Here is a 23,751-nt window from a genome sequence, read left to right on the forward strand (position 1 = left end):
CCCCCCCACCCCAAAAAAAAGAAAAGAAAATCGAAAGTCTGTACTATAGTTTTGGTCCAGCTCCCTAAAATTTTGTTTAGCTGTGAATAATTAAGTGGGATAATGCATGAGAAGGCATTTGTAAACTGCAAAGTGCTAGAAATGCTGTAAGTTAACTTCTTTCACCCCTCTCCTCACTATTGTCTGTCTACACTGGTATTTCCCAAGGCATTCTCCTTGAAACCTTAGTCTCTCAGTATGCCCTCACAAGAGGAGAGGAGGCATTGCTAGAAAATGCTGCATGCCCCTACTGGAGATCGGAGAGTCACAACATGCTTTAGCATTTTAAAGGCTATGAAACAGGCCAGACGGATGTGGTGGCTCACGCCTGTAATCCCAGCACTTTGGAAGGCTAAGGCGGGTGGATCACCTGAGGTTAGGAGTTTGAGACCAGCCTGGCCAACATGGCGAAACATCATCTCTACTAAAAAATACATAAAAATTAGCTGGACATGGTGGCTTATGCCTGTAATCCCAGCTACTCAAGAGGCTGAGGCACCAGAATCGCTTGAACCCAGGAGGCGGAGGTTGCAGTGAGCCAAGCTTGGGCCACTGTACTCCAGCCTGGGCAACAGAGTGAGACTCTGTCTCAAAAATAAAAAATTAAAGGCTATGGGCCGGGTGTGGTGGCTCACGCCTGTAATCCCAGCACTTTGGGAGGCGGAGGTGGGCGGATCACAAGGTCAGGAGATCGAGACCATCGTGGCTAACACGGTGAAACCCCATCTCTACTAAAAATATCAAAAATTAGCCGGGCACGGTGGCGGGCGCCTATAGTCCCAGCTACTTGGGAGGCTGAGGCAGGAGAATGGCGTGAACCTGGAAGGCAGAGCTTGCAGTGAGCCAAGATCACACCACTGCACTCCAGCCTGGGCGACAGAGCGAGACTCTGTCTCAAAAAAATAATAATAATAATAAGGCTATGAAACAATGGTGAAGACACCTGTTGGATCTAATTTAACTTAGGGTATACAAACTGATTTTATTAAAATTTCAAAAAAATTGAATTTTAAGCTTTTAACAGGGGAAGCAAATCTTGTTATCTGATGAGGAATGTGTTTGGGGAAGAGCTGGTCTGTCTCCACTGCTGCCTCCTCTCTCTCACCTTCTAACCCTACTGCCCTACTGAAACTTCTCTCAAAAGGCATTAGTAAGGGGCCTCCGAATTGCCAAATCCCAAGCCCTCTTAGTCTTTAGCATATTTGACACCATTGGCACATTTCATTCTAAAAATCTCTCCCCTCTAGCTTCTGTGATATACTCTGGGTATTTTCTCTCTCTGGCTTTCCTTGGTCCTTCTTATTCTTGCTCTGTAAATTCCATGACTTTATTTTATTTATTTATTTTTTTTTTTTTTTTTGAGATGGAGTCTTGCTCTGTCGCCCAGGCTGGAGTACAGTGGTGCAATCTCGGCTCACTGCAAGCTCCACCTCCCAGGTTCACACCATTCTCCTGCCTCAGCCTCCCGAGTAGCTGGGACTACAGGCGCCTGCCACCACGCCCAGCTAATCTTATGTATTTTTTAGTAGAGACGGGGTTTCACCATGTTAGCCAGGATGGTCTCGATCTCCTGACCTCGTGATCCGCCCACCTCGGCCTCCCAGAGTGCTGGGATTACAGGCGTGAAAATTTCATAACTTTCGACTATCACTTTCAACCCCTTCTTTGAAGCTCCAGTCTTATATTCCATGTGACTAGCAGGGATCACCTGGGTCTCCCATATGCACCTTAAACTTAGTCCAGTCCAAAGTAAGCTTCGCATTTCTCCCTTCCCCAGACTTTCAAAACCTATACCACTCCCTTCATTCTGCAACTCAGTTAACAGCATAACTCCCTACCCCAGTCACTTAGGTTGGAAACCTCAGTCATTTGATTCCTTCTTGACCCCTTCACTGTCTCCCTCTCCGCCAGCTTATACAGGGGGCTAGACCTGCAAATTCTGTCTCTGTAATAGCCCTTAGGCTCCTATTTTCTCTTCATTTTCATTTTCACTGCCCTAATCGAGGCCCTCATCGAACCTTTCCTTTGGAACTTTCCATATATCCTCTACACAATCAGTAGGATTTTCTTGCTGAAACACAATTGATCATTGCTCTCCTGCTTAAAATCCTTCAAAGGCTGTTCACTTACAGAATAAAATAAAATTACCTAGCATTTTAGCTATGCTGGACAACACGTTGTTCTATTACATACCACTCCTTTCCCTGTGTCTGTGTTTTTGCTTATGCTCATCTGTTTGGATTTTTTTTTCCTCCTGACAGAATTGTACTTAGGCCTCAAAGCCTAATTCAAAAGGTCACTTCCTTCCCCAAGCCTAACCTACCTCCCAATAATATTTAATGGTGATTTCCTCTGTGATTACCCCTATAGAGTAACGTAGCAGTATGTTATTTGAGGGTAAAATAAAGGGTATTTAACCCATTATGTTATGCTGTTTGTGTTGTATATGTCTCTGCTCTGAAAGGCTGTGAGCTCTATGAGGACAGGAACTATCTTAATCAGTTGTGTGTTCCTAGCACCCCATACAAGTGCCTGGAATATAGCTACAATCAATAAGTGTTTGTAAATTGAATTGAATTCAAGGGACATTACAACATTGTAGTATAAATCACTTTGTAGCCTGTGATTGATCACTATTGCAAATACTAAAAGTGGAAGAACACGCACCTTTACTATTCAGTAGAATAGTTTTATGGTTAAATCAATAGCATCGTGTAACGTGATGATGTGCGTTAATGCATTTATCCAAATATTTGTAAGTTTAATACTGACCACAATGTATATGGCTATTGAAGAAAACCACACATAATATGTGTGTCAGGTTTGAAACTAGCTCTGTTGCCTAGGGCTGTCTTTGTGCCTTGCCAGAATGTGGACCATGGCATGATCGGCCTGATTATTTAGCCATCCTCATGATAGCATGTGGAATAACTGGTTTACAGTTCATTCGTTTCATACATACTCTGCCTAGCATGCAAAATTAACTGGAAACTGAAGAATTGGAGCCAAAGTTAGAAAATGAGGAGAGTTCAACTTGAACCATCAGGAAACAGGCTAATTACATGAAAGTCTTTTTTTTTTTTAACATAATAGAGATGGGGTTTCACCATGTTGCCCAGGCTGGTCTCAAACTTGTGGGCTCAAGCAGTCCTCCTGCCTCAGCCTCCCGAAGTGCTGGATTACAGGCCTGAGCCACCATGCCCATCCTATATTTTTTTTAAGGCAACATCCTTTTGTGCTCAAGAAATTAAGACACACACCCCACCACAAACTACATTTGAAGACTGTGCCAAAAAAAATGCCATGTTTTTTCTCATTTTCTTTCATCAGTAATTAATGATACCAAGAACACTTATATGCATGGTTTATAGCAGTTGGCTATGGTCAAAAAAAGTTGGGCTTCCCCTCTGAGACATCTGCAGATCTATGTCCTAGGTATACCATCAGTGGCAAATAATGCTTATCTTAAGATCTAATCTCACAGGGCATGCTGGGCTCATGCCTCTAATCCCAGCACTTTGGGAGGCCAAGGCAGGAGGATCGCTTGATGCCAGGAGTTTAAGACCAACCTGGGCAACATGGCAGGACCCTGTCTCTACAAAAAATAAAAAAAATTAGCCAGGCATGGTGGCTTACACTTGTGGTCCCAGCTGCTCAGGAGGCTGAGGCAGAAGGATCACTTGAGCACTAGAGGTGGAGGTTGCAGTGAGCTGAGATTGGAGTGCCAGTGGACTCCAGCCTGGGTGACAGAGCAAGACTCTGTCTCAGAAAAAAAAAAAAAAAAAAAAAAAACAACTAACCGCCCCTTCCCTCTAGAAATATTCTAAAAGAAGGCTTATGATATGAATTTGAGTTTCCTAACTATAAAGTAATAGATATGTGCTTCAATAATACATAACAATACAGGGACTAAAGGGCAATGTGCCTAGATTCTTAAGAGAATGGAAATCTGTTTAACATATATTGGTAATCTGGGCCGGGCACAGTGGCTCACACCGGTAATCCTAGCACTTTGGGAGGCCGAGGCAGGCAGATCACGAGGTCAGGAGATCGAGACCATCCCGGCTAACACGGTGAAACCCCGTCTCTACTAAAAATACAAAAAATTAGCTGGGCGTGGTGGCGGGCATCTGTAGTCCCAGCTACTCGGGAGGCTGGGACAGGAGAATGGCGTGAACCCAGGAGGCGGAGCTTGCAGTGATCTGAGATCACACCACTGCACTCCAGCCTGGGCGACAGAGCAAGACTCCATCCCCCAAAAAAAAAATATATATATATAGGTAACCTGAACACAGTGATCCCCCTCAGCAGTATTAGAGAGTAGCCTCAGCGTCTCCCTGCTGAAGTTGTCTTATATAAGAATCAAATAAGGCTTTATTTACACTTCTGAGAACAAGACTGGAACCCCCTTCTCTTGCTGTAACAGCCAATCCTATCCCCTTATGATTCCAATTATACTGTCATGAGTTGGAGAATCATAGGAACGTGAAGAGAGAAAGCTGTAAGAGCATGGCTTAAGACTCAGAATGTTTTGTTGCTTCTTTAAGGCAAGAACTCCCCTGGAGCAGGAAATTTTCAACCTCCTCCATAAGAACAAGCAGCCAGTGACAGACCCTTTACTGACCCCTGTGGAAAAGGCCTCTCTCCGAGCCATGAGCCTGGAAGAGGTAAGTGTGTCATAGGCCCTTCAGCACACCCAGGCATGCCACACTTCTCCTAGCATTTGTCCTCTGGCCCAGGTGTCACTGTAAATCTCATTTGTTGTAGGCAAAGATGCGCCGAGCAGAGCTTCAGAGGGCTCGGGCTCTGCAGTCCTACTATGAGGCCAAGGCTCGAAGAGAGAAGAAAATCAAAAGTAAAAAGTAAGGAGGCCCCTGTGAACTGGCCTTGGGTTCCACAGAAGAAAGTCATGTGGCTCATCACGAATTCTGTGGAGAGAACCTTTGATGCAGCAACTAGAGTCATGTAGATGAGGTCCCAAACAGGAGTGACTAGCCTTTTGTTCCCCCCAAACCAACCTCATAGAGTTTTGCCAAAAAGATGACTATTCAGTTACTTTCTCTGCCTTCCAAGGCATCACAGAGTGGTTCTGCAGAATGAGCTCTGAATTCCAGAGCTGTTAAGGCCAATAGGGCTTCCTTCCTTCCTTTTTGCCTCTTTGAAACTTGTTCGGCCGGGTGTGGTGGCTCATGCTTGTAATCCTAGCACTTTGGGAGGCCGAGGTATGGATGGACCACTTGAGCTCAGGAGTTCAAGACCAGCCTGGGCAACATAGCAAAATTGGCTGGGCACGGTGGCTCACACCTGTAATCCCAGCACTTTGGGAGGCTCAGGCGGGTGGATCACTTGAGGTAAGGAATTCAAGACCAGCCTGGCCAACATGGCAAAACCCCATCTCTACTAAAAATACAAAAATTAGCCAGGCGTGGTAATGTGCACCTGTAGTTCCAGCTACTTGGGAGGCTGAGGTGGGAGGATCGCTTGAGCCCAGCGGGTGGAGTTTGCAGTGAGTTAAGATCACATCACTGCACTCCAGCCTGGGTGACAGAGTGAGACCCTGTCTAAAAAAAAAAGATGAAACTTGTTCTACCCCTCCCTTGAGTTATACAGGCAAAGGAGACTCTTTGAGCCGCAGAGGTCTACCCTGAGGACTGTGGGTACCAAGAATCTTGCCAGTCCTCTCAGGTCCCAAACTGACTCCCTATAGCCAACTAGCTCTATGATGCCCATTCCAGCCCCCTGCCTAGGGAACCCATTGGGTACTACGGGCACTTGTGCCTATGACATCCGTGCTTCAGCTAAATTGCTAAACTATTCCCTCCTACCCCTACAGGTATCACAAAGTCGTGAAGAAAGGAAAGGCCAAGAAAGCCCTAAAAGAGTTTGAGCAGCTGCGGAAGGTTAATCCAGCTGCGGCACTAGAAGAACTGGAAAAAATTGAAAAGGCCAGAATGATGGTGAGAATACCTCTTGCCCCACCCCCACCCCTTTGAACCAGCTTTCCTTGGAAGGCACTAAAGCTCTAAATCTCACTCTGTCCTTTCTTTCTAGGAAAGAATGAGCCTTAAGCACCAAAACAGTGGGAAATGGGCCAAGTCAAAGGCAATTATGGCCAAATATGACCTGGAGGTAAGAGACCCTTGGGGTGAGAGAAGATCTGGAATTGGAGGATGCTAGCAGAAGCAGAGTTGGGGAAGAGCCATGAGGATGGATGGAAAACCAGGAATGTAAAAAGGCATCAGAAAAATCTCTAAGGCAGAAAGGAAAATGACCAGGAACAAGGTGGAAAAGGAGAGATGAAAGGGAAACAGCATTGAAGGCAAGTCCAAAGTGGGAGAAGAGCTTTTTAAAATCTTATTTCACCTGTTGATTCCTTGAGGACAAAGAATTTGTCTTCCATTTTATACCATAGCTATTAACCCAGTGTTGTATATGCAGTTTAAACAGTAGGTACCAGTAAGAAATACTCACCAAGTCAAATTGAGAGGAGGCAGCTTAATGAAATGGACCAGGAAAGGTGTTATTGTGGTCACTAATGACAGGGCTCTCATGCTGTGACTCTTTCCTCCAGGCTCGCCAAGCTATGCAGGAACAGTTGGCTAAGAACAAAGAACTGACACAGAAACTCCAGGTAGCCTCTGAGAGTGAGGAAGAGGAGGGAGGCACAGAAGATGTGGAAGAACTCCTTGTCCCTGATGTAGTGAATGAAGTGCAGATGAATGCAGATGGGCCGAATCCCTGGATGCTCAGGAGCTGCACCAGTGACACCAAAGAGGCTGCAACCCAGGAGGACCCTGAGCAACTGCCAGAGCTTGAGGCCCATGGAGTTTCTGAAAGTGAGGGAGAAGAAAGACCAGTGGCAGCAGAAGAAATTTTGTTGAGAGAATTTGAGGAAAGGCGATCCCTTAGAAAAAGATCTGAGCTCAGCCAGGATGCTGAGCCAGCAGGCAGTCAAGAAACAAAAGGTGAGCTGTGATCAAATGGAAGGGAGAAATTCTTAGTGCTGTGGACAGACTATGGGAGAAAAAAAAAAATGTGTCCACCCACACACAAAACTGCATAGTGATTAGGCTCTGGGGACTTGCAAGAGTGCATGCACTGGATCCCTGAAGAGAAATTAGATTCATAACTATTTTTCTTCGAAGACATTTAATAAGCAGTCATCTGCATGGCCGTGCAACGTGGTTCAGGCACATTTTCTGTTCTTGGGGGCTTACAGCCTTCAGAAAGCCATAATAACTAAACCATCCTCGAAGTCAGGGTGTGAGTTAGTGTTCCTGGTACCTACACACCAGGGAGAAGTACATATGGTAGAATGGCAAATGTGAAAGTCCATTCACACCTATAGACACAGATAGGTCGATTTTGAGACATTAGGAAACATCTTCTAATTGCTGGATTTTTGTGTTTTGTTGGTTAAGTAGGAGTGGCATTTTTAGCACTTCTTAATGCTAGTTTATGTGTGTCTACATGGGGTGAGACTTTATGGAATAAATGACTCCACAGGGCTACATGGCAAATTAGAATTGTGACTCCATGCTCAGGCTCTATTTGTACGTTATATGTTCTACCTGTTATCTTGAAGAGATCTTATTAACAATGTTAGCACCTGTGAGATTGGTCAGAGTTCCCATTCTGGCAATAAACCAGGACACTAAAAAGCCTGCCTAGCAAACTACCTACATTGAGAAATCACTTGGCTATCTGGACAAATTACCAGGTCTGGTTTGGCTTCACATAGGAATGCATTTAGATGATGGCAAAAATCTGGTTTTACATGGCAAAAAAATTATTTTTTTCTACTTTTTTTTTGTTTAAGAGACAGGGTTTTGCTCTGTCATCCAGGCTAGAGTACAGCAGTGCAATCATACCTTACTGCAGCCTAAGACCTCCCAGGCTCAAGTGATCCTCTTGGCTCAGCCTCCAACTAGCTGGGACTACATGCATGTGCCACCATGCTGAGCTAAGTTTTTGTAGAGACTGAGGTCTTGCTCTGTTACCCAGGCTGGTCTTGAATTCCTGGCCTCAAGCTATCCTCTCACCTCAGCTTCCCAAAGTGTTAGGATTACAAGTGTGAGCCACCGCACCCAGCCTCCTTTTTTTTTTCCTTTGTTTTTTTTTTCAGGTTTCCACATACAAAAATTTATTTTAAAAGAGCTATCATTTAGAATGTATTGTAGGGACCTTTACTTAATAGTTTTGGCTGGATATTTCTGGGATTAATAATTGCAAGTAGTCACTTCTGAGAGAATTTTGGAAAGCAGCACAGCAGGCTGAGACTGTGGGGGTGTACATATATGACCACAGGACCCTACTGGCTTTCTCTTGAGCCCCCTCAACAACTGGCCATCTAGCTAAATGTGCAGAGCGGCTGACTGTGATATGAAAGGATGAAAGATAGATTTGCATTTCCTTGGACAGTAAATAAATTGAATTTTCTCAGACCTTCCAAGAGTGTCCTAAAATACTGGAAAGCCACGGACCCCAATGAAAATGAGCAAGGAAACCTGATTCTTGAGAAATAAACGTACATGTGTCCAAAGGCCAGATCTAAGGAGCTACAATGGCTTCATGCCAAAGCTAGACAGCAGGATCAACTTGAGAATGGAGGCAACTTGAGTCAATGAAAAAGACAGTTTAGAAGCATGCCACTGCCAGGTTTCCCTCCAGACTCTTTTGAGACAGGTCTCTGTCATCCAGGCTGGAGTGCAGTGGTGCAACCTCGGCTCATTGCAAGCTCCACCTCCCAGGTTCAAGCAATCCTCCTGCCTCAGCCTGCAAGTAGCTTGCATTACAGGCATGCGCCACCATGCCCAGCTAATTTTTGTATTTTTAGTAGAGACGGGGTTTCGCCATGTTGGTCAGGCTGGTCTCAAACTCCTGGCTTCAAGTGATTCACCCACTTCAGCCTCCCAGAGTGCTGGGATTACAGGTGTGAGCCACTGTGCCAAGCCAGCCCCTCCAGACTCTTGAAAATAGTGTTATTTGCTCAGATGTTGCCAGTGGAAGTGTGAGCTACATCCACTGGATAAAGCAGCTACTTCATCCCTTGACTCAGCCACAGCAGATTATGAAATACTGCTTTAAGATATGGAGTAGAAATTCTTGAGTCAAGATGAAAATCCTGGATAAGGTTTTTACAAGCAGTAAAGCAAAAATTACAATGAAGTTACATTCAGAAGCCACCTGTTAAAGTGGCTTCCTTTTTTAAAATTTGGAACTTGGGGCAATCTTCCCAAGCAGGGTTTACTGCACGAGGAACTTAAGCCACAGTCCCAGTTATACAGTGGATCATTGGCAAAGCTGGGAATAGGGCCCAGGATGTCTGCTTCCAATATGCTACTTTTTTTTTTTTTTGAGACAAGTCTTGCCCTGTTGCCCAGGCTAGTATGCAGCGGCACAGTCACAGCTCCCTGCAGCCTTGACCTTCCGGCTCCAGCGATCCTCCCAGCTTAGCCTCCCAAGTAGGTGGGACTACAGATCCACACCGCCATGCCTGGAAATTTTTTGTTGTTGTTGGAGGGGTGGAGGTGGTAGAGATGAGTTCTCACTATGTTGCTCAGGCTGGTCTCAAACTCCTAGGCTCAAGCTATCCTCCCCCCTTGGCCTCCCAAAGTGCTGGCATACAGGTGTGAGCCACCATATCCGACATCTCACATGCTGTTTTGTTTTTTTTTTTTTTTTTTTTTGAGACAGTCTCGCTCTGTCACCCACACTGGAGTGCAGTGGCACAATCTCGGCTCAGTGCAACCTCTGCCTCCCTGGTTCAAGTGATTCTCCTGCCTCAGCCTCCCGAGTAGCTAGACTACAGGCATATGCCACCATGCCCGGCTAATTTTTTGTATTTTTAGTAGAGACGGGGTTTCAGCGTGTTAGCCAGGATGGTCTCGATCTCCTGGCCTCGTGATCTGCCCGCCTCGGCCTCCCAAAGTGCTGGGATTACAGGCGTGCACCACCGCGCCTGACCACATGCTACTTTTAATTACCAAACTCCGTTGCCTGCTATGATTATTGTACTGTCTAGGAGATTCAATGTACAGAATCTTCTTTTCCCCATTTGTCCTTGTTATAATGTCTTATGTGGTACCTAGCACTTGGTGGGTGCTCAACAAATGCTTACTGACCAGACAATGTACAAACCTCCTTTTCTGACAGCTTTCATTCTTTTTCCCCCAGATTCCGGCAGCCAGGAGGTGCTGTCTGAATTGAGAGCACTATCTCAGAAATTGAAGGAAAACCATCAGTCCAGGAAGCAAAAAGCAAGTTCAGAGGGGACTATTCCCCAGGTCCAGAGAGACGAACCTGCCCCAGAAGAAGAGGAGCCCCTGTTGCTACAGAGGCCAGAGAGAGTACAGACGCTGGAAGAGCTAGAAGAGCTGGGAAAAGAAGAATGTTTTCAAAATAAGGAGCTTCCCAGACCTGTGTTAGAAGGGCAGCAGTCAGAGAGGACCCCAAATAATCGCCCTGATGCCCCTAAGGAGAAGAAAAGGAAGGAGCAAATGATCGACCTACGGAACCTCCTAACCACACAATCTCCCTCCGTGAAGTCTTTGGCAGTTCCCACAATAGAGGAGCTGGTGAGCAGAGCCAGGGTGGTGGCCGTTGTTCAGAAACTGTCCTTCTTGTGCAAGGAGTAATGAAGCTTTGTTTTGCTGGGGGCACATTTCAGTAGTTGAGAGGTCCAGAAATAGTATAGGGCCAGGCTAGTTCCAGTGACGTTTTAATAGATGCAGATATATGGGTGCTGCCAAGACCCCTATTTCCGAAACCCTGATCCACCAAAATTCCTCTGGGGTGACTCTCAAACTGCTCTCAGAGGTAAGAGGGAGTAACTCAGAGTTCTGACCAGATCCCAGGCAGGACAACTTGAAGGTGAGTCATTGAACTGTTGCCAAAGTTTTATTCAGTGGGATCTCAAATGGTCTGAGACTCCCCAGTTAATCTGAAACTTAAAGTGAAGCATCCTGGCACCTGTCTTTTCAGGGATATAAGCTGGAGGAAGCCTACAGTCTGCCCACTTAGAGCTCCTGCTGCTAACACGGGCCATTCCTTCCTCCACCCTGCAGCTTCCTTACTGAAAAGTTTAAAATTATGTCATATGATAATGAGCTAGGGATATTTACCCTAGAGGGAAGAAAATTGGAGCATGATTGGCTGTGCATTGGTTTGTATCGCAAGACCATCATTGTTCAGCACTTCCCCCTAGGGGGCGCTAAAATGTCACGACCCAAAATTCAAGCGTTCTCGCCATGAACCACAGCTGATAAGCCAATCTGTAGCTCTCACTTGTTTCTTCCCAGGAAGATGAAGAGGAGAGAAACCAAAGGCAGATGATAAAGGAAGCTTTTGCTGGGGATGATGTCATCAGAGATTTCTTGAAAGAGAAGAGGGAAGCTGTGGAGGCGAGTAAGCCAAAGGACGTGGACCTGACGCTACCTGGCTGGGGCGAGTGGGGTGGTGTGGGCCTAAAGCCCAGTGCCAAGAAAAGACGCCGGTAAGAATGCCGAAGAAAGTCTGTCAAAAGGGCACCAGGTTCTCCCCCCTCGCCCTTCGGTGTCCTCCCTACCCTTTTGACTAAGTCCTTACTGCTCCTAGTCAGATGTCCTGTTGTTCTGCTTTCCAGGTTTCTCATTAAAGCCCCTGAGGGTCCTCCAAGAAAAGATAAGAATTTGCCAAATGTGATTATCAATGAGAAGCGCAACATCCACGCAGCGGCTCATCAGGTGAGAGCTTAGAGAGCTCTTTAGCTGCCTGCTTGTTACTGCCTGGCTCTCTTGCTTGAGAGGAGTATTCTAGTGATCTGTAGTCAAGAGGGACGTGTGATCTTGACCACAGAATCAAATCTATTGTTTTCACTGAATGGCTGTTAGATTTATCATTTCAGATAGACTATGCCGTTTTAATTACTGGCCAGGAAAAAAAGTTTAGAGTCAAGGTAATGCTCAAACAGAGGCTATAAGGTTTGAACTGTAGCTTAAGAAAAATGAAGACAAACCGGTACTTGTTCAGGAGAATGAGAAGATTGTAAGTTGTGTCACATGATAATGAGCTAGGGATGTTTACAAGAGAAGAAAATTTGAGCGTGATTACGGTGTTCAAGTATATCGAAGGTTATTGTATGAAGTCACATAAAGTAGAAGTTAGAGGAGATACACAATTCAAGGCTGCTCTGGGAGTATGAGTATGTGTAAAGGGGACTCAAGAATGAGATTGGACTAGATGACCTTTATGTTCCCTTCAATTCTGAGATCTGTCCCCAGCCAGTATATTGAAATGAGTTACATTTTTCCCTCTGAAGGAATAAAGAACTAATGGCTACACAACAGAGGTAAGAAGATACACATTTCAATAACATTCTTTTTGATCTTATTTTGTGAACCAATCACTGCAGAAACTGAATCATAACTACTGCAGTCCCAATTAAGGCTATATAACTAGAAAATAGGCAGTTACATGATAAGGGAAGGGGGGAAAGCGTGCTTCAGTGGGCCAGGATTCCAGGTGATGGGTAGAGTATGGAGCTCAATAAAGACCACCCTTCCCTTCCAGGGGTCTGTTTGTTTTTTTAATACAGTCATGGCAAACTGACAAATAGTTTTCTAGGAATCTCCCCTGATTTTCATCTTTTTAATAAGTTACTGCAGGTTCCAACATGCAGTAGAATAAAGTGCTTCAAGGCCCCTAGGGGAGACTTCTGAGACTGAATACTTTGTCCAGGTGTTCTCTTTTTCTGTTGCCCTGGTTGACAAGCACAGATGTAGCCGTCAACCCAAATAAGACATTCCCTTAACTTACAGAGAATCTGTTTCCTTTGCTACTACCAGGACCACCTGATAGTACTTAGCTTCTCTTGAGTATTCCACTGAATGTTTCCAGAGACTACTGATTTTTTTGTTTTGTTTTCAGATGGAGTCTCACTCTGTCACCCAGGCTGGAATGCAGTGGCACGATCCCAGCTCACTGCAACCTCCACCTCCCAGGTTCAAGCTATTCTCGTGTCTCAGCCTCCTGAGTAGCTGGGATTACAGGCATGCGCCACCACGCCCAGCTTATTTTTGTATTATTAGCAGAGACAGGGTTTCACCATGTTGGCCAGGCTGGTCTTGAACTCCTGACCTCAAGTGATCTGCCTGCCTCGGCCTCCCAAAGTGCTGGGATTACAGGTGTGAGCCACTGTGCCCTGCCAAAGACTACTGATTTTTACATCCCCATTTTCTGCTTACGTGTTTTCCTCCTTTGGCCACTGGGGAAGTGTTGAAAGATTATTTAATGTCTGAAGGTTGCAATGTGGTGGAGGAGTACCAGGCAAGGAAACAGGAGCTTTGGGTTCTGTTCTGCAATGCTGCTCCTCATTTACTTAGGTCCATCACTTCCCCCCTCTAAGCCAAATCTTCAGGCCAAGGGAGATGACCATTGTCAATATCTAGGGCCTTCCAGCTCTACATTCTGTGGTGCCAAAAGAAGATGAAGCTAAGTGGACCACGCATGGTGGTTCACGCCTGTAATCCCAGCACTTTGGGAGGCCGAGGCGGGTGGATCACGAGGTCAGGAGATCGAGACCATCCTGGCTAACAGGGTGAAACCCCGTCTCTACTAAAAATACAAAAAATTAGCCAGGCGTGGTGGCAGGCGCCTATAGTCCCAGCTACTTGGGAGGCTGAGGCCATCTCTACTAAAAAAAAAAAAATAGAAAAAAAATTAGCCAGGCATGGTGGCAGGCCCCTGTAGTCCCAGCTACTTGGGAAGCTGAGGCAGGAGAATGGCGTGAACCCGGGAGGCGGAGCTTGCAGTGAGCGGAGATCATGCCACTGCACTCCAGCCTGGGAGACAGAGCGAGACTCCGTCCCAAAAAAAAAAAAATCAATCCTAAGAGAGGAAAGGAGGAGACTGAGAGCATAAAGAGGGTAGAAAAGTCATAAAATCCACAGGGATACACAATGGTCTGGATTCTTGCAGTCACAGTGTTATATAGGAAAGCTCACTCTGGGACAACAGCCCTGGAGCTCCTGTAGCTAGATAGGGACAGTGTCACTTGTAATCCCAGCTACTTGGTAGGCAGAGGTTGCAGTGAGCAGAGATCACCCCACTGCACTCCAGCCTGGGCCACAGAGTGAGACTCTGTCTCAAAAAAAACCAAGACAGGGGCAGTGTCAGAGTAGTTTTTCAGACCCTGAATTGTTGAATAAACAGGGGATCCAGAGCTAGCTTAGGCCCCCCTACTCCCAAATGTCATCAAGCAGATTGGATTCCCAAGGGCAGATGGGAGCAATGGGACGCCTTGACCTCTCAGTCTCTTCACTTGCAGTCATGATGTGGAACCGTGGCCTGTACCAAAACAGTACCTGATTGAGAGTTGCCATTGCAGTATACAACTGCACCCCAGGCCTGCCTCATACCAAATCATTCTCCTTCCTTTCCAGGTACGAGTGCTTCCATATCCATTTACCCACCATTGGCAATTTGAAAGGACCATCCAGACCCCCATAGGATCCACATGGAACACCCAGAGGGCTTTCCAAAAGCTGACTACTCCCAAGGTGGTCACCAAGCCAGGCCATATCATTAACCCCATAAAAGCAGAGGATGTGGGCTACCGGTCTTCCTCAAGGTCGGACCTGTCTGTCATACAGAGGAATCCAAAACGAATCACCACACGTCACAAAAAACAGCTGAAGAAAAGCTCTGTAGATTGAGTTGCTGGAGGAGTGACAGCCAGGAGCCCTGACTTCACTTCCTTTGGTCCAGTTTTACTCTGGTACAGGGTGGATTCCAAAACTGCCTCAGTACATTGCATGTAGTTGAACCACATTTTAAAAATAAAGGCATTTTTTAATCTATTTACCTGGAGTATATGTTGCGTTGTCCCCCAGTGGGATCATTTTGTTCAAGTCAGACACCTTTGGACTCTACAGCATTGCATTTCTCGAGTTGCACTTCTCAGGGCCACCTCCTTTTCTTACCAAGGATTATGTAGTTGGTCCTAAATCGAAATGGAGAAAGTTCACTGTAGTCTGTGATCTTAAATATATCACATCAGATATGATCCACCATTAATAACTGCCAACTTGAAGAGACAGGGTTAATAACGATAAAATATTGTATATTTTAACCTCTGAACCTAGAAAGAGGATGTACAAACTGCAATTGGATTCTGCCCTAGACTGATCCTAAGACCAGGACGGTGCCGAAGCTGGGTTCTGTCCCCACAAGTCTAGCCACAGCCATTTTTTTCACATGTGTGAGCTTCCCAGCTTGTACAGGCTGCTGTCTACAATATCTCGTATATAACCTACTTATTTTCTTGTAAGAAGACCAAGAGGTTTTACCCTTATTTTGTAGATAAAGGTAGATGTGATTTCAGAAGTAAACCTCTATTGCCTTTCCTTCCTAACTCAGGGCCCACTCCTCACCATTGATTGAAAGTGTAGTTTATTCAAGCATTGCTTTGCTGTATGACAGTTCACATGGGCTTCTCAGCTCTGAGGAACTTGGCCTGCCTTTGGATGGCAAGAAATATACGGAAAGAGCCCCTGCAGCTGAGTTTCCTAACAAGGAATTTGGGAAACCCCTCTGATTCCAAAAACGACACCACTACTGCACCTTGCCTCCTGCCTTGGAGATTCAGTCCTATCCCCAATATTCTTAGACCACAGTGGGTTCATTTTTGTGTCACAGGCCCCTCTAAAAATACGTTGAACGTTATGAACCGTCTCCAGAAAAACGTGCACACACGCACATTTGTATGGCATTTTACATACAGTTTCAGGGGTTTTAAAGACATTTGGAATCCCTGGGCCAAAAGCTGTACCACTCCAGTTTTCTTTTGCAATCCCCCCAACAGATACGGCCTTCTCTTCTGAGCACACCACTCTCTAAATCAGTTCTAAAATGTTTAGACCTCAATGGTAGCTAGTCCCAGTATCTTTATAGGAGAAAATTTTCAGAATAGAGCGTGTATCTAGTGTTACACACTAAACTGAAGTGAAAAGCCAAAGGATAAATTTATATGAATCCCCCAGCGGTCCCCTGTGGCCCCCTACTATTGCTCATCCTCTTAAGAAACAACCCGGGACTGGGAAGAGAAGGGAAATGAGTATGTTGAGCAGTGTTCAGTGCCCAAAAGGCATGCTTAAGTTATCCATTGGCTTGAGATTATTCACGATCCACTGGCTGGTTGACACTTAAGTCAGTAGCCAGTGGTAGGGGATGCGGGACTCCTGCCCACTCCTGCCTCCGTTTAAGAGACCACAACATTCTCTTGCACTCTTTTGAGCACAAAGCTGCTACCTCCGTCCCACCCACCCCCCAAATTGAGGCGCCCAATCAAGTGTCCCCGGTAAATGGCCAATCCTCGTCTACTTTCCCGGGACCCTCTTCAGCTCCGTTTGCTCCCCACTACCCAGGAGTGATGCAAGCGACCCCATCCTTCAAAGGAGAGGGCAGGTGCCGGAGCGTGCTATAAACGACGCCCATTCCCAGCCTTCCAAGCCCCCAAACGGATTCGATTGTTGTTTCGTGGGGCTTTTTTTTCTTTTCTTCCTCCGAACCTCCGAAGTGTTCTCCCTTCCCATTGGCCGAAGCTGCCCCTTGACGCCACCCTGGCCTTGCTCGCTGATTGGTCCATTCTGGATGTGCCCAAGCCTTTTTCCCAGGGTGTGGCGCCCCCCGCCCCCAACAGGGTTCTGACCCCTGGCTCCTCCCTTCCCCCCAAGCCCCCCTCTCTGTTCCGAATGGTTCCGCCCTGGCTCGGCTCCCCCACGGCCCAGGCCGCTGCCCTTAGGGCCCCCGGACGGGGCGGGGCACGCTGGGGACGGGCAGAGGGCGGTGGTGGCGCCTTCCTGCCGAGTCCGAGGCCGCCCCCGCCACCCTTCTCTAACCCTTATAGGTCCTACTTTCCCCTGGGCAGTTCTCCTCCTGCATCGGTAGCCCCGTCCCGTCTGTGCAGCCCCCACCGTGGTCTTTGGGTCATCCTGAAGAGCGGCGTTAAATCCCTGCCCTCAGCGCTGCACACACGCCCATCCGCCTCCACCCTCGGGTCCCCGCACCACCCCCTTTCCCCGTGTCGGCTCCCCCTTCCCCTCCCGAGACCGCGGAAGCTCCGACCCCCTTCCCTCGCGGACTGTCCATCCCCAGGACCCCCGTCCCTGCGTGTGGCGAGTCCCAGCGGCCTCCCCTTGGCGGCCTCCCTTCGCCTTCGTGGCCAGCGTGGTGGAGCACTCCCGCCCCCCTTTTCTCCGTACCCCCGCGCTCCCTTCTTATGTTGTCCCTTCATGTCCCTCTCTAAGTCCCTCCCACACTATGCCCCCCCGCGGTACACACACCCCTCCCCGCGAAGCGTCCCCCGGCGCCCCTCCCCTACCCCCGCTCGTCTATGCTCCTCCCACCCACCCCGTCCTTTTGTCTCCTCTTTGGTCTCTAAGTCCCCCGCCCCTCCTTCGCTCCCGCCCTCACTCCCCCGAGCACGCTCTTATCTTCCCCAGGTCCCGGCGCCCCGCCCCGCGGCCGCGCCCCGCGGCCCCCTCCCTTCCGCGGCCCCGTCTCCGCCCTCCGCGCTCCGCCCTCCGCCCTCCCCCCCGCGACTCCTGCCCGCCAGCCCGGTCGGCCTCCGGTTCCCGGGTCGCTCCTCCTGCGGCAGCCGCCGCTCCCTGACCCACCCTTCCCGGGCCGGCGGCTCGCGTTCCCGCGCGCTCTCCCCACACACGCACTCCCGCCGCCCCGCTCCGCTCGCTCGCTCGCTCGCCGAGGCCCTGCAGCGGCCCGGCCCAGCGCAGCACGCAGCCCGCAGCCCGCAGCCCGCCCTCGGGGAGCCTCGGCGCCCCGTGGCCGCGGGCACCTCGCGGACAGGCGGGCGGGCGGCCCGGGAGCGCGAACCCGGGCCGGGCTGGGTCTCCGCCGCCCAGCCTGGCCCTCGGAAGCCTCGCGGGGCGCAGGCGCCCGTCGGAAATGTTTGGGAGACGGGCCGGCCGCGGTTCCTCCCGCAGCCCAGGCCGGGCCGGCGTGTCCCGGGGAGTCGCCGCGACCTTACCTCCGAGGATGACTTGACCCGGAGCCTCCTCCCGGCTCCCGCCCCAAACCTGTGCCACGAACGCGCGACGCGCAGCTGAGACTCGCGGCTGGCGGGAGGAGGGCGGGGGACTGTCCTGAAAATGCCCAAGCCATGAGGGACCCTAAGCCGACCGTCAGACCCGGAGAGGCGAGGTCTAGTGACACGTCCCTGCCACCCAGGGAGAGAGAGCGAGCCCACGCCAAGCGCCACGGATCCGTGCCTCTCCGCCCGGGTTCTCCCCACTACGCATTGCAGAACCCCTTGTATAGACCTCGCCGGACCCAGAGTAAGGGACGTGGCTCAAGTCGACAGAACACCCAGCCACCCACCCACATGCCAATAGACACTTTTAAAAAGTCTGATCGGGTCAGGCTCGGTGGCTCACGCCTGTAATCCCAACACTTTGGGAGGTCGAGGTGGGTGGATCTCGGGAGGTCAGGAGTTCGAGACCACCCTGACCAACATGGCGAAACCCCATCTCTACTAAAAATACCTCTACTAAAAATACAAAAATTAGCTGGGCGTGGTGGTGGGCGCCTGTAGTCCCAGCGACTCGGGAGGCTGAGGCATAAGAATCGCTTGAACCCAGGAGGTGGAGGTTCCAGTGAGCCAAAATCGCGCCACTGCACTCCAGCCTGGGCAACAGAGAGACACTCTGTCTCAAAAAGATAAAAAATCTGTTCGATCATGCCCAAGCTGACCGTGTTTCCTCTCCGGAACCTCTTCTCCCAAGCCCTCACTCAGTCTACCTACTTACCCACCAGACTGGAAGCTCTTTGAAGGGGTTCCTGTTTGTTGCAGTGGCTCACTCAATGGATCCCTTGTGATTGGTGGACAAGTGGATGTATTTGTTAACTGCTCGCCTTTGGGATCTGTGTCATTATTGTGTGACTTAAGGTTGTAAACTCGGGAGGGCCAGGACCGGGTGGGGATTACTAGCTCGTGCCAGGCACAGCATGATACCCAAAGGGATGGGCCATCAATGCTTTTTGAGACTGATGTAACTAATTATGCAGGAGGCAGATGCCTACCTCTTGGTCCCCAGAACTGCCAGTTCCAGGGCTAAGTCTTGAGTGAGGAAGAAACGAAGGAGCTGTCTTAGCTCATCCCCAATGGGAGGCCGACTCGCTGGGACTAGATATGGCTGCAGTCAGCACACGAACACACCGGGTGACGTGACTTTCTAGTACTAGGAATACTTTGCAGAGAGCCAGAAACTCGACTTTAACTCCAGTTTGCAACTGGAGCTGGGAGGCAGAAAGTAGCCAGGTTTTTCTCAGTGTGAAGCAAACTGTCCCATATAAGGATCAAACCTGTAGTTCTTCATCCATTTACCCCAAGGTGGACCTGAAGCCCGATCTGTCAGAAGAGGGAGGCTGCAAACAAACTGGACCTGAGGTCAACAGCAATTACCCCAGGGGCGGACAGTGGAAGCACTCCTTCCTCCCACTTACGGATGCAAGATTCACCCTGTACTTTGCAGCAGCTCATTTGTAACCTGGTCGCTTTACAGTTGGTCCAGCTCCCTGCCCACCTCACACCTCCATCCCCAGCCAGACGGGTCCTCTCTGTCTTTCCTCAGCCCTACACTGTCTTTGCCCAAGTCAGCCTGCTCTAAATGGACAAGGTCAGTGATCCAAGCAGAAACTGAAACAGTGACAATCGGACAGTGTCAAGAGACTCCGGCAGAGATGCCTCGGAGCGCCCGGCCTCCTCCTCTGCCTTGGCACAGATGTTCTTATTGTCCTGGAAAGAAATACCAAATTCCCTCCCCAAGCGTGAAGCGAAGATACTCTGGGACTTAGCCTCCAAGGACAGAGTCGCCGGCCCAGCCCAGTTCCCCTGCCCCCTAATCAGACTGAGATGGTCACCATCCCTCTTCCCCATCCTAGCCAAGACTTCTCCCCCTCACCAAGGAGATTATGGGGAGTGGGGCTGGAGCTGCATGAGAAGATTGCTAAACTGTTCTACAGTCCTCTTTAGGGACTGTTAGCACATCAAAATACATATTTGGAAAATGCTCACAATTAACACTGGGAGAAAAACAGTAAACACAGTGTCACTTTGCCAGGCTCAACAGTTTTGTTTTGTTTTGTTTAAATGCTAATGGCCTCAAATGGGGAGCAGCATCCATCAGTTAAATAAACAAGCCATTAGACTGAGACTAGAAGTGTCAACACATGACTAATCTACTAATTGGGAGAAGGCATGGTGTAGTGAGGAGCAAGGCAGCAAAGCATGCTGGAGGCTGTGGAGCGGACTTGCTTACATGCAGAAGCACGTGGGGTTGGAGCCAACGAGACCTGAGTTTGAGTCCTGCCTCGATCAGTTGGATCAGTTGTTAGCTGTATGGCCTTCAGTGAGTTACTTCATTTTCCTGAGCCGCTGTTTCACATTCTGTAAAATAGGGACATTAATAGTACCTACACGACAGGGTTGTTATAGGAATGAACTGAGATAATACAAGTTCTTGGTGCAATGTAGGAGCCTGCCACATCGTAAGTGTTTGATGTCTGTTGGCTGTTATTGATCATAATAAAATACCTTGTGTACAGCAGACTCAAAAATAGATGAAAAAAATGACTTGTGGTTGCTAGATATTAGCAATAAAATGGTGAACATGGTTTCCAGACCCCCTACCAAAAACAACTGGCAAAGGGGATGCTTTTGGTGGGTTAATTCCAACTCTTCAGGCCATCCCTTTAACCTGGAATTCACTCCAGCTCTTAAGGATGGACTGTCCTGCCTGAGGGTTGCTGGGCTCTCCTGGCACCCGCCTAAGAGGCCTGGGTTAAGCTAGCCCTCCCAGGTGGGGACCAGCCAGGCACAATGCTGAGCATCCTTCCACAGCCAGCCAGGCCCATTCTTGCGGAGTACTGCAGGCTGTTCTTGGTTGCACTCCTTCCTGTTGTGGTGATCACAATATTGAGAGGGGCCAGACTGTGGAGGAAGGGAAGCAGGGAGAGGCACACAGGACTCCCAGGAGAAATAACTGTGACCTAGACAAAGTCCTTGGTCTTTGCTGCCTTGCCCCATCTTCTTGAAGCCCCATGTCCTCCCAGTCACCTGCTAAGAAGGCCTGTTCTCAACCAATTGGAGTCTCCCTCTTCACTTGCCAGCCCTACACTCCTTCATGGACAGTCTCCTAGCCCTCTCCTTTCCTCCCTTCCTGTTCCAGGAGAGTGGTTCTCTCTCTCTGAAAGGTTGGTAAGTTTAGAGAATTTCTTCTGTGCAAGTAAGGAGTTGAGCTGACAATGGCTTAACATGCCACCCCTTCCCAGGTCTTGTAATTGCATATGAGCCTCCTCAACTTGAAAAAAATCCTTAAGGTGCCTGGAAAGGAATGAAAACAGGTATCAGGGCCAGGTGCAGTGGCTCACACCTGTAATCCCAGCACTGTGGGAGGCCGAGGCGGGTGATCACCTGAGGTCAGGAGTTCGAGACCAGCCTGGCCAACATGGTGAAACCCTGTCTCTACTAAAAATACAAAAATTAGCTGGGCGTGGTGGTGCACACCTGTAATCCCAGCTACTCGGGAGGCTGAGGCAGGAGACTCGCTTGAACCCAGGAGGCAGAGGTTGCAGTGAGCCAAGATTATTCCACTGCACTCCAGCCTGGGCAACAGAGCAAGACTCAGTCACAAAAAATAAGAAAAGAAAAGAAAGAAAAAAAAAGAAAACAGGTATCAGGGGACTTGTGGCCCTTTGACAGGCTGAGGTGGCATGGGGAGGAGAAAAGTTTTACTCTTCAGGGTCCATCATGTCCTGTTTTGTCTCCTTATTCTGCCCTGAACTTGAGGCCCTGAACAGCCCCACACCAACCTCAAGAGGCACCCTCCTGTACAGTTCTACGAACTGAAGCAACCCCTCCCCAGCAACCAGATGGGTTCTCAGACTCCATTCTTCACCCTCATCTCCTAGTTGAGCCCTAAAGTAGGCCCCCTCCTGGCTCTGCACTTAACTAGCAAATAGCAGGTTAGCCTGATCAATTAAGCCCTCTCCACAACTGTCTGTGGAGTGCTAAAGGGTTAATGTATTGTCCCTCCTGCCACACCCAACTGAACTGCAGTTCTGAAAGCACACTATCACAGTTCTGTTCCAGAGTCTGTGCTGTTGGCAATTGCTTTTTTGAGTCTGGACCACTGCAACCAGGACACCCACCCTGTCACCTGCAGATTAAACTCTCTTCCTCAAAGGACCACTTGACCTGTCCCTGCCTTGGAGAAGCTGCCAATAGTGCCCCAGGTGAAGCCATGTTCCCCTTTCCTATGGGTTCACACACTATGTCCCTCTTTGAGGGCCCCCTTGCACATCCCACCTGGCATAAAAATGAGTTGCTGACTTATTTATCTCCCACGGGACAAATGTAACCTCCAAGCCAAGAAGTGCTTCTTAGAGGCCAAGAGTGCTTCTGTTTCTTGGTAGTTTTTGTTTGTTTCCAATCTGCACAAATAAGTGGATTGTAACAGGAACTCCCATCACCTAGATTCCACAGCTGCTAAGATTTTGCTACATTTGTTTCCACTTCATGTTTGTATTCCACTTCCACCAAAACAGTGCCTAGCACTGCTTTGAACAGCACTTTGAATAAAGAAGCCAGGACTCTGTGGGAAATGGTGGGAATTCAGGTTTGCAGAGCAGGCTCCTAGGAGTGGCATGGGATTGGGAAGTGGGGAACGAATATAAAAAGTTGTCCATGCCTGAGTACCTATTATGAGCCAGGTGCTTTACAGGCCATCTCATTTCACCCTCACAACTTTATGGAGTAGGTACTGTTATTATCCCAATTTTACAGCTGAGGAAATGAGGTTCAGAGAAGGAAAGAGACCTCCCTAGGTCACCCAGATAGGCAATGGCACAGCTGGCATTTAAGCCCAAGCCCCGCGCCCTTCTCACTGTGCCCTGCAGCCTGCCTCCAAGGCTGCCAAACAGGCTGCCACCTGATCTGCTTCCATTTCACAGTGTACACGACATGCTTTGTGCATGCTTTGAAGAGTACTATGCACACATACACACACGCACACCTGTGCAGTGACCTATGTGGTCACACACTGATTTTTGTCCATGGGATGTCTCCTGGGTGGGGGGTGTGGGGATGAACCCAGGAGTTGAGGGAAGAGGGCAAACACCTCCCCCACATCTGCGAAGGCTATGTTCTCAAAGGGGAAACAAAGTTTTTCTTCTTGCTCCCACCAGTGCAGTACATTCTCTTCAGATCTCCAAAATGACCTTGCAACCCGGACTCCTCTTCAGCACTCCTCTTCAGCCATGTAGTCTGCTCCCTGCCTCCCGCTGTCTGCTTCCTGCCTCCCGCAACAGACATTGCTCTCTGCAGCCTTTGTTCTTTTGCACCACCAGCACCCCCCTCCCCACCTCCCAACATGAATTCATGATGTTCCTCCAGCCTGGGATGCCCTCCTCACCACTCTCTATACCTACATTCTCCAAGTCAAGGTTCAAATCTCACCCCCTTCCAGAAGCCTTCCCTGATCCTGCCCACCTTCCAACCTTTTGATGTGGTCTGATTTTTTTTTTCACCTGAATATTGATGCTCTGCTCTCTCTCTCCTTGTTATCTAGTTGTTTCTTGTAAGCTGTTTCCTTGAGCACACTGTAAGCCCCTTGAGCTCACAGTTTCAGCTACAGAAAAATAAAGGAAAGTCTTTCA

At 48.7% G+C, this 23,751-nt stretch overlaps 1 protein-coding gene across 2 annotated transcripts in view; it reads left to right on the top strand.

Annotated features, from left to right (window-relative positions):
- The window catches only part of UTP14A (UTP14A small subunit processome component), a 23,270-nt gene extending 8,394 nt beyond the window's left edge, over window positions 1-14,876 (top strand). The window contains exons 7-15 of one of the 2 annotated variants that reach the window (XM_032757599.2): window positions 4,587-4,706; window positions 4,807-4,901; window positions 5,873-5,996; window positions 6,091-6,168; window positions 6,611-7,004; window positions 10,216-10,616; window positions 11,340-11,533; window positions 11,663-11,762; window positions 14,460-14,876. In XM_032757599.2, coding sequence (XP_032613490.1) covers window positions 4,587-4,706; window positions 4,807-4,901; window positions 5,873-5,996; window positions 6,091-6,168; window positions 6,611-7,004; window positions 10,216-10,616; window positions 11,340-11,533; window positions 11,663-11,762; window positions 14,460-14,732 — 1,779 coding nt within the window. In that variant the 3' untranslated portion in view covers window positions 14,733-14,876. The remainder of the gene's footprint in view (window positions 1-4,586; window positions 4,707-4,806; window positions 4,902-5,872; window positions 5,997-6,090; window positions 6,169-6,610; window positions 7,005-10,215; window positions 10,617-11,339; window positions 11,534-11,662; window positions 11,763-14,459) is intronic. The other variant, XM_058441526.1, reaches the window with a different exon arrangement.
- The last annotated feature ends 8,875 nt before the right edge of the window (window positions 14,877-23,751 follow it).

The sequence above is a fragment of the Hylobates moloch genome, unplaced genomic scaffold, assembly GCF_009828535.3.
Source record: "Hylobates moloch isolate HMO894 unplaced genomic scaffold, HMol_V3 SCAFFOLD_7, whole genome shotgun sequence".
NCBI lineage: Eukaryota > Metazoa > Chordata > Mammalia > Primates > Hylobatidae > Hylobates > Hylobates moloch.